This window comes from Centruroides vittatus, unplaced genomic scaffold (assembly GCF_030686945.1).
Source record: "Centruroides vittatus isolate TY-2023 unplaced genomic scaffold, ASM3068694v2 contig_460, whole genome shotgun sequence".
In the NCBI taxonomy this organism is placed as follows: Eukaryota; Metazoa; Arthropoda; class Arachnida; order Scorpiones; family Buthidae; genus Centruroides; species Centruroides vittatus.
This window is the reverse complement of record NW_027122256.1, coordinates 996116-1006273: the sequence shown is the minus strand read 5'-3', so window position 1 is coordinate 1006273 and position 10158 is coordinate 996116. Positions and strand designations below refer to the sequence as shown.

The following is a 10158-nucleotide window of genomic DNA, read 5'->3' as shown; positions in this document are numbered from 1 at the left end:
CTTGTCGTCTTTGTCTCTACAGCCACCACCCATGTACGAATGAACCTTAAACCATTACTGACACGCAATTAACTGATTGCCCCTGGAAGTCGGCTTCTTACAGAATCACAGCTTCCCTATCATAAAATGTCATGGCACGCCACTGCCCAAAATAGCTAATGTACAAACGTAATTTTGAAGATTTTTCTTATAAAATAAAATATAATGGAATTGTATTATTTTATATGAACTTGATTCTAAAACAAAAGTTAAAGCTAAAATTTAAGAAATACATAACTAAAGTTTATTATTTATGAAATAAATTTTTATCATTGTCAACTGTACATATGATGATGATATTTTATGACAGATATAAAAATATTTACAAAATCATTCTAAAAAATGGCTTCTATTTCTTAAACATATATACAGTTCTTATAAATTTATAAGGCAATCATCTGAAAAAAAGAATACAGATTAGTTATTTTCATATAAAAGGATAACAATTATTTGAAGATTTATGCCTTAGCTAATACATAATTACTGGTTTTGTTCCTATAATAGCTGTGAATACTATTTTAAACTGCATCTTTTTCTCTGCGGTTGCAATAATATAATTTTCTGCATTTTTAGGAAAGTTTCTTCCTTTGTACATACCCATTGATGTCCATTATTAATAAAATATTTAAATATATATTTATGAAAGTTTTGATTTTTTTAATAACAAATTATATTAAAAATAGTGATTCACTCTATAACACTCATATAACACTTCAACATACAACTCTATAACACTTAAAAAGAAAAAATAGATATTTTTTCTTTTTAATGAGTGTTATAGAGTGATAATTGAAAGCATTTATCAAAAAAATTTTGGTTGAAGAAAGATTTCAGGAAAGTCTAGATTCCTTGGTTTTTTTTTTTTTGCAAATTCCCAGTTTTTCAGATTTTAAAAAAGAATTTATATCATAATATATTTTGTATAAAGCTAGTAAACATAATATTTCTAACAGATCAGATAAGTTGATTTTTTAAAACAACAGTTTTTAAATTTTGATTATAATTAAACAGTTTAATGTCAGCAAAAGTAACTTACAACATTTGATAAAAGAATTTTAAAAAATTTATATATATATATATTATAAACAATAAACACTTACTTAAACACTGATTATAATTAAAAACATTCTTTAATAGCATCAATCACTGTTGCTAGAATAAAAATTAAATAATGTATATTAAAATGTAATTTTATAAAAAAGATCAAAAGATTAAATTATCAATTATTAATCTTAAAAATAAACCTTTATTTCAAATTTTACCTTTCAGTATTTAGATTAGTGTATAACTTTGCAATTCCGTTATTGCTATTAATTCTTCCAGCAAATTCAACATGATGTTTTGAATGTTCACTATTAATTCTATTTGTCCACAAAGATAATAATGACTGTGGTCCGGATAACTTATTTCGAAACATATCTACTGAAGATTTGGATTTCTTCCATGGTGGAAATTTAAATCTATCATCATCATCTCTATCAACTGCCGAAGAAAAACTAAAACAAAAAAAAAAAAAAATCATGATCATTATGCAAATTAATGTTATTCACAAAAACTTTAAATTCAAACTTTCGCAAAAAAAATTCCAAAAGAATCTGAATTCTTTACAAAACTAGCCAACAAAATAATCATAATGGAATAAAACTACCATAAAGTACTCAGAAAATCACTAAACAAATAAATAACACCTTATCTTTGCCAAGAAATGTATTTATTTTAATAACAAATGTTTTCAGCATGATTTACAGGCCATCCTCCAATTTAGTTCCAATTGCATTCAAAACCTGAGGATGGCCTGTAAATCAGGCTGAGAAACGTATTTATTTCAATAACAAAGATAAAGTGTTATTTATTTGCATAATGGTATATTTGAAAATAACTATAATTAAATATTGCTTACTATATATTTTATGCTTATTTTTTATTAAATTTTCATTAACAGCTTTTATTTTAATTGTCAGTTACATAAAGTTTTTATTAACTATATTTTACATTTTTAGTATTCAGCAAAATATTTTTGATTTACAAATACAATTAAAAAAGAATAATAAACAAATCTGTTAGACTATTAAAAGAATTACCCTATGTGCTAGTGTATGAATAAACTTTTTAAATTTGAATAATCTCTCCAAAACTAGAGGTTGACTTATATAAAATGTAAACTTCTAGCTCAGTGTATAAATATATACCTTTCTCCACAACCAAATTCTGTTTCAGTAAGAAGACAACTGTCAGATTTTTCTTCTTTAATAAATAATTTTTCTGTTTTTTTTATTGGCAATGGATTTGTATTTGTTGATGAATTTCCTCCACTTAGTTTATCTCTTGAATTATTCTCACTTTCACTTCCTGGCTTCCTACATTCTATTAAACAATCTAAAATACTACGATGTTCTGCTGTGCTACAGTAAAGACGAACAAAAGTTTCAAGCTCATTCCACATTACACGATATTGCTCTTCCCTACAAAAAAATTAATATTAGTTTAAACAAATCTGCATAATTAATATTAACAGGAAATAAATAATATAGATCATGTTTATTAGAACAAGACAATAAATTAAAAATACCTTTTAGGACCTTTTCCTCTGGTACCAATGGTAGGTACTGGTAATGATGTGCCTTTGCTTTCCATTCCAACCAATTGATAAATAATTTTTTTACATTCTATAACTTCGTCTTCTGTTAAAGTAGACTTTGTTACCAGAGTCAATAATGGATTCAATTGCTAAATAAATAAATCAAAAATATCACATTTAGTGTTTTCATAGAAATGAATAAAATAAAATCATTTTAACTATAAGATTTCATCTCATAAATTAAATGCAGATATATATTCCAAAATAAAACACTCATGATTACTATAATATATCAGCAACTCATTTTAATTATGTAATCAAGAGTTTGCTAAGGATTTTTTTTAAAAATTGGAAATTTTCAACCATTACTACTAGATACACAGTAAATAGTTGTATCTTGTAATTTTGAAGGCTTTATTTTTATTCATGTGAAGGAAAAAATAAATCAATTATTAGGAATTAAATCTGTTCTCACAAGAATTGTTAATAGTTTTTTCTCCCTCTATCAAAATATAACTTTAATTCAATTTAATTCATTCTATGCATTCACAAATATGAATGAATGCTTATCTGATTCTGAAACATCAAGAGTTTAAAATATTGTTTTAATTATTTGAAACTATATCTAGAATAAATTATAACCACCATATAACTTTCACTAAGAAAGTTATAAAATTTTAGTTATATGTTTCTTGAGAAATATCATAATCCATATTGACAAGAAACAAAGATTTGTTTTTGATAATTTCAATTTTTGTTTTAAATCACATAAATGTCTTTATTTTTCTTTTCAAAATACAGAAATTCTTAATTATCTTTCAGAGCAAGTAGTTTTTCATAAAAATGCATTATTTAACTTATAGAAAATTGTTGATTTTATATTATATGTTGTACAATGTATGTTTAATATTAAAAACATATTTTTTAAATTACCAATATTAAAATTTAATGAAATGAAAAAATATATACACAGTTAATTTAAATTTACTAACCATTGCCATGTTAAATATAGTTGTATGACTAATAACCATTGGCCAGTATAATGTCAGACGTTGTAATCTTTTTTTAGCTGTACAAATATATTTGATATTATTTAATAATTGATTTTATAAAAATTATACACAAAACTTAAAATTTGAAATAAAAAAATCTCAAAAGATAATTATTTTTTAAACTAACAGAATTACAAATTTACAAAATGATACTGTAAAAATAGTAAGAAAATAAGAAAATAAATTAATATAAAATAATAGTTCTAACACAGTAGAACCTCAATTATCAGTCCCAATTAACCAGAGGTTTTGCATTATATGAGGCAAACTTTTCTTATACTGTAATTCATAAAAGTTTTGAATGCATAAATACAGCACTATTTTTAACCTCAACTGTATTGAGTGATTCTTAAAATTATTGTATATATATTAACTGTACAGTAAATGATGTAAAAAATGTTATTCTTATGTATGATTAAATTCACTAAGGTGTAAAAAAGAGGCTTGAAAGTGATACCATATAAATCTTTTATATTTGTAATTTTAAATCCAAAATTTGTAATCTTATCTGAGTTTTTAGTTATCCACAGTAGCATCAGTCTACATTACCTCGGTTAATTGGGATTCTACTATACATATATTTTTGAACAGTTACTCTTTTTTATTACTTAGATAAACCTCATACATTTTAAAGTTATTTTATTTATAAAAATATTTTTATTGAGTTTTATATACATTTTTTGATGAAACTTAATTATAATTTTATTTTACTAGGAAAAAAAGCTATTAAATCACTTTTATAAAAAATTAGCTGAAGTATCTGGCTTTGCTCAAGGAAATGATAATTTAAGTAAAGTTAGTGTATGCCTGAAATCAAAATATGAATGGATTTGATTTACTTGATCTGATGCACAGAAATGAGAGAATTCAATCTGTTGGATTTTAAAGCTTAATAACCTCATGAATATAATAAAGCTCATATATAAAACTTTCAATTTTTACATATTCTTTTTTGTTTGAGAAAGACATTTAAAATGTCAGAAGTACTTGCATTTAATTCATCAAATAAATAAATAAAATACAACATCAAAAGACAGTACACTTTCTTCATGTTGGATTTTTTTGCTGGACCAAACTAATGAAGTCAAGTGTTCAGTATTTGAAAAATAATGGCAGCTAATAGACATTTGAACTAAAGTCATAGCCAACAGCCTTTTTTCATAGTTCTTAGTACAGTTTTGAAATTTTGTTTAGCTGAGATTTTTGATTATCTTTTCTACCTTTGCTACTTGTCAAGACTTTTCAATGAAATTATGGTGAATGGGTCAATTCATTATTCCCTTCTAAAATTGCATGACATTATTGACTCAATTATATATATATATCTTTTTTAGAAAACTAAGGAGTAAATCTTTAAAATTCAGTTCAGAAAACACAGAAATACACTCAAACCTGTTTTTATGCGGTCTATTTTCGTGCGATGTTTTATTTGTGAGATTTGTTTTGTGTGATTTTTTGTGTGCGGTATATGAATTTCAATCAAATTGGTATACCGCACAAAAATAATTGCACAAAACACATTGCACGTATAAAAAAATCGCACAAAAAAGACCGCATAAAAACAAGTTTGAGTGTATAACAAATTAAAATTCCAATGCAGCACAATTTGACCATTTGACCAAAAACAAATTTTATATTTAAAGAAATTCTAGAACAGTCTGACACAGACAAATAATAATCATACATTCAGAACTTTACACATTTTGTTCAAAAAGGCCGACCATTTCAAATTTCATTTGATCAGCTTTTGCTGATGTCTACTTATGGCCTATTAATGACCATAGCATTAGCCTATCGTATTCATATTTTAGGGTTCACTTCACACCCACCAGCCATCAGACGAAATTTCCTATTTATGCAAAAAATCTGATAACAACCAGATGGAAACTATTTACTCTAGCAAACAATATCATAATTCTATCAAAGCTTATAAAACTGAATGATTTTGGAAACTAACCTATGTCCTTCCCAACAGTCAAATCTTGGTTATCAAATGTCTCACTTTTCAAACAAATCAGTTCACGAACAGAATTTCAAACTCAAAATTGCACTGGTTGCCATATGATAACTTGGTTACTGACCAAACTACTTGGCAAGAACCTGCCACAGATTAGAGACACACAGACGGTCAACTTCCTATATACTTCCTGTGTTAAAGAAAGTCAAGGCCAGACTAATCAAAGACAGGACTACTAATTCAGAAGTTAATGGCGCTGAGATTGCCTTGTGTGATTAGGTGTTACAACACGAATCATCGATGACGTTACTATTTAAATTAGATTTCAGTGCATGTGTGGGAAAGACATCACCATTTTTTAGTACACACCGCATTTCAATTTAAATCAAATTTATAATATATAATTTTATATTAATTAAACTAATATTTATATATATAATATTACACTGCATTTGTAGGCATTTTTATGCATGAAATACAGCTAAAATTGTAAAAAAAAGGGCTTTAATCTATTCCCGACCTCCCAAAATAATCTATTTTATATTGTTTTTTATGGGAAAATTTGTTTCAGTTTTAAAAAAAAAAGGTTTTAGAACAACTTTTAGGAATGTATTATGTTCAAAAATCTCGGTTTGACTATACAAAGTTTAATAGAAATAGTTCAGATGTTCTCACAATACTCAGACAATAGACAGCCATGAATTCAATTATATATATATATATTACATTACACCAAAGAAAAGTTTTTGATTTACACTGAATTATTATAATACAGAATATTTTTTTAAAAGAATATTTTTAAAAATATTTTGTTAAACTTACCTTTTTCTATTGGTGGTTCTGAACTATCTGTACTATTCTTTCGACAAGGTAATAATTTATTTTCTTTCATAAATTCTCCAAAATCCTACATAAAAACACAATTGAAAGAAATTAAGAAATTTACTTAAATTAATTAAAATTATAACATACAATAATTAAAATTTGATTATTTATATAATATTTTATTTACTAAATAATATTGATTTATATATGTTCCAAATCTGATCTTTTTTTAAGAATACATTTTGAAAATTAAGATTCCAGCCAAGTAGTTTTCTTAAAAAACAAAAAATAATTTAGATGATTTACCTAATTTATTTTTATTAGTACAAAATTAATCAATAATTAAATGAATATTTCAATAGAAATAAACAATCATCATCTCTTAATTTAATAAATAATTAAAATTAAGAGATGATCATACCATAGTTATATTTGAGCTAAATATTAATACAAAGCTGAATCTGGTATATTCTCCATCTTCTCTGCAGTACTACTAAGTGTTTGGTGTTAATTGGAGTCATTACAATTTTCTACAGATTTAAATTAAGCAAACTATTTTTATGTTGATTGTGATAACTCCAATGATTCTGCCATATAGTCTCTCTTTTCTCTAGTTTCCATCTGCTTTATAATCTACATTTTAATTTCTAAAAATATTGATTTACGTTTTTGAGACACTGTGCACATTATATTATATTGGTTTATAATACTAAAAACTGAAAAACCACTAAGCACTTACACTTAAACTTTGCATCCTACTGTACATGCTACAACAACAACAAAAAATGGTTCTTTGATCATGGAAATACATGACGAGTACCAAAGTGATGTAGTGTATGCACATTAGTGCTTTTATACTGATTTTGTTATAAAAGAACTTTGTTTCCAGAGAATCTGCTAACTGATGTATAATTGTTTTGTATGGTATTTATTTGTTTGTGAAAAAGTCACAAAGAATTGTTATTTAAATTTTCAAAGAAAAAATCTAAATGTTTTTGTCACAAGTAATGGCCCTTCCAGATATATACTGTAGACATCACTAATTAAAATAACCATAATGTAATTTAAAATTTTGTAAACCTATATCACAATTTTATTTTTAGGTAATTCAATTTAGGTAATTAAAATTAAAATATGATTTATTAAAAAATATGATATTGTAAAACATCAACCACACGCTGCGATAAATAAACGATAATGTCCACCAAAAACCAAAAACGGTGCATTATCTCATATAAATAAAATTGTCACAAACATTTTCAAACATAAAAGTTCTTCATCAGGTGAAAAACGAACAAATTGCAAAAAAACATTCGATGGGACAGTTTTCGAAAGAGCTGTGCGAAAGATTCGAAACGAAACTCGTGCGGATGTCATCATCGTTGCGCATTTGATACTGGTTTACAAAATTTTAAATTATGTTATAATTATTTTAATTAGTGATGTCTATATTATAATCTGGGGATGGCCCTTACTAATGGCTGAAACATGTACAATGCTATCTTGTACTCTGAACAACTATAACTTCAAATGTTCCAGAGTTTTAATGCTAAATTCAAGAGAAATTTGGCTTGGAGTTTGAATGATGCTTCAACATTTGAACTCTGTACACAATGAAAAAATGAGCTCACTGAATAAATACTATTTGTTGTATGCCCAAGTTGTCTTTTGCTCTTGCTGTGAAAGCATCTCATGTTACACTTTAGTGTTTTCAGTGCTTTTCTTGCTTTATTTTTGGTGTGTTGGTTATATATATATATATATATATATATATATAACAACTATCTATTAACCATGATATCCAAGAAGAGGCTGTAGTACAAAGCCTAAGAGGAAAGCTAGTATTGATGACGGATGAAAAAGGAACTTATCATAAAACATGAAAGCAGTACACAAGTGGTGGAACTAATGGCCATAGTTGATGTGCACCATTCTTAAGAACAAAGAAACAATAAAAATAGAAAATTCCTTAGGAGGTTGCTTGTTATTGAGGAGATGGAAAAACTCTGCCAAGTATGGATAAATGAGAAGTAATTGGCTGATGATATCTCCTAGAGGATTATTTCTGAAAAAACCAAGCTGGCTGCATAGTGACCTCAAGAAATGGGACATCACCATTCTTCACTAAGGTACAGTAAATGCAATTTTAATTTTATTATACAGTATTTACATATTCTATTCATTGTCTTCATGTTTTAATTTATTATTGTGCTATTTTTATCTTGAATTATGTGTACATGCTGTTTAAGTTTATCAGAATGAATACTGTTTGGGGTTGAAAACTAATTCATTTTCCATTATTTCTAATGGGGAAAATTGTTCAGTCTTCAAATGACCTCCTGGAATGAATCAAACTCAAAGTATGAGGCACCACTGTAATGTTATATAGTGAATGAAATAAAAAGCCCTTTTTAAAATGAAAGTTTTTTTGAATGATGAAATATGAAAAACACATAACTTATGTGGTTTTTCTTTGAGAATTTAAATTATGAAAAAAAAATCAGTTATTAAGAAAGTGATCATTCAAAAGAGATTGTTTTTATTTTTTTCCAAAACTAAAAACTATTATTTAGCCTTAGAATGAATAACTGTCTGCATACAGAGTTCTTCATCAAAAATATTTCTTATTTTCGTGATATACTTTAATATTATTATAAATGTGATACAAGTAATAAAGAATACTTTATTTATACGTTTTATATAAATAATGAAACTTATGATTACAATAACTACAATTACCAACTATTAATGCACTGATTCTATCAAAAGAAAATTTAAAATAAAATTAATCTCACATTAATTCTGTAATCTGTAACTCTGCCACCACAACCTTCACTTATTGAGGGAGGATCTTCTAAAATTGATCTACTTGTACCTAAAGTATGGATAAATATTTCTCCACCATGACTGGCCAGCATATGAGAGAGAACTTTCGTACCTGATTTGCGTGGCATTTCTAACATAACAGCACGTCCTATTAAAGATACATTAAAAATTTATCAGTTGTTTTAATTAAAATTGTATTATTTGTTTTGTTAAATAGAAGATTTCTAATTTGTAAAGATCTCAGAAAATTTAATATCATATATTTACATTTATAACAAAGATTTTATCATCAATTAGAGTAATATTTTTTAATTGCCTGTTACTGTATAAACCATGCACTGACATATTCTCAAAAAATAATTTATAAAATTTCCTTATTCAAATTGCTAGATATTTTAGGAACGAGTGCTCAACACAGACTGATGGATCATTTTTTTTACAATTTGTTTTGCTTGTTATGCAAATTACTCATTATGCAAGGTGCTTGTTAAGTGAGGTTCCACTGTATTTCTGTTTTAGTTTTCTAATTAAATTTTGCAACACATAATCTGCCTATTGCATAATGACTGACAAGAAGAGAAGTCCCAGATTGTATGCATGATCCATCAGTCTGTGTTTAGCACTTGTTCTGCTAGCATCTTAGTGTCGCTTGTGATCTCACATTTTTTGAAACTTGTGTTTACACATATTATATATAAACATCAACAACCATAGCCTGTTATTTAACAAACAAGCCAAATGATATGCCAAATTCTTGAGTTATGTAAAGGCTATAATTAAATATTAGAAATTAATTAATTTGACTAGAGGTAGGTGTTATGCTGCCATCTTGTATTAAATTTAATGACCAATTCCAAATTAAATTTTAGAAATGTCTAAAT

The 10158-nt window shown here is 26.1% G+C and overlaps 1 protein-coding gene across 1 annotated transcript in view; it reads right to left on the bottom strand.

Moving 5' to 3' along the window:
* Nucleotides 1-301: 301 nt before the first annotated feature.
* asun (integrator complex subunit 13 asun) overlaps nucleotides 302-10158 on the bottom strand; it is a 42422-nt gene continuing 32565 nt past the window's right edge. The window contains exons 11-18 of the mRNA XM_067273019.1: nucleotides 9247-9425; nucleotides 6449-6533; nucleotides 3610-3686; nucleotides 2609-2766; nucleotides 2229-2501; nucleotides 1302-1535; nucleotides 1140-1191; nucleotides 302-437 (exon numbers count right to left, since the gene is read on the bottom strand). Coding sequence (XP_067129120.1) covers nucleotides 1179-1191; nucleotides 1302-1535; nucleotides 2229-2501; nucleotides 2609-2766; nucleotides 3610-3686; nucleotides 6449-6533; nucleotides 9247-9425 — 1019 coding nt within the window. The 3' untranslated portion in view covers nucleotides 302-437; nucleotides 1140-1178. The remainder of the gene's footprint in view (nucleotides 438-1139; nucleotides 1192-1301; nucleotides 1536-2228; nucleotides 2502-2608; nucleotides 2767-3609; nucleotides 3687-6448; nucleotides 6534-9246; nucleotides 9426-10158) is intronic.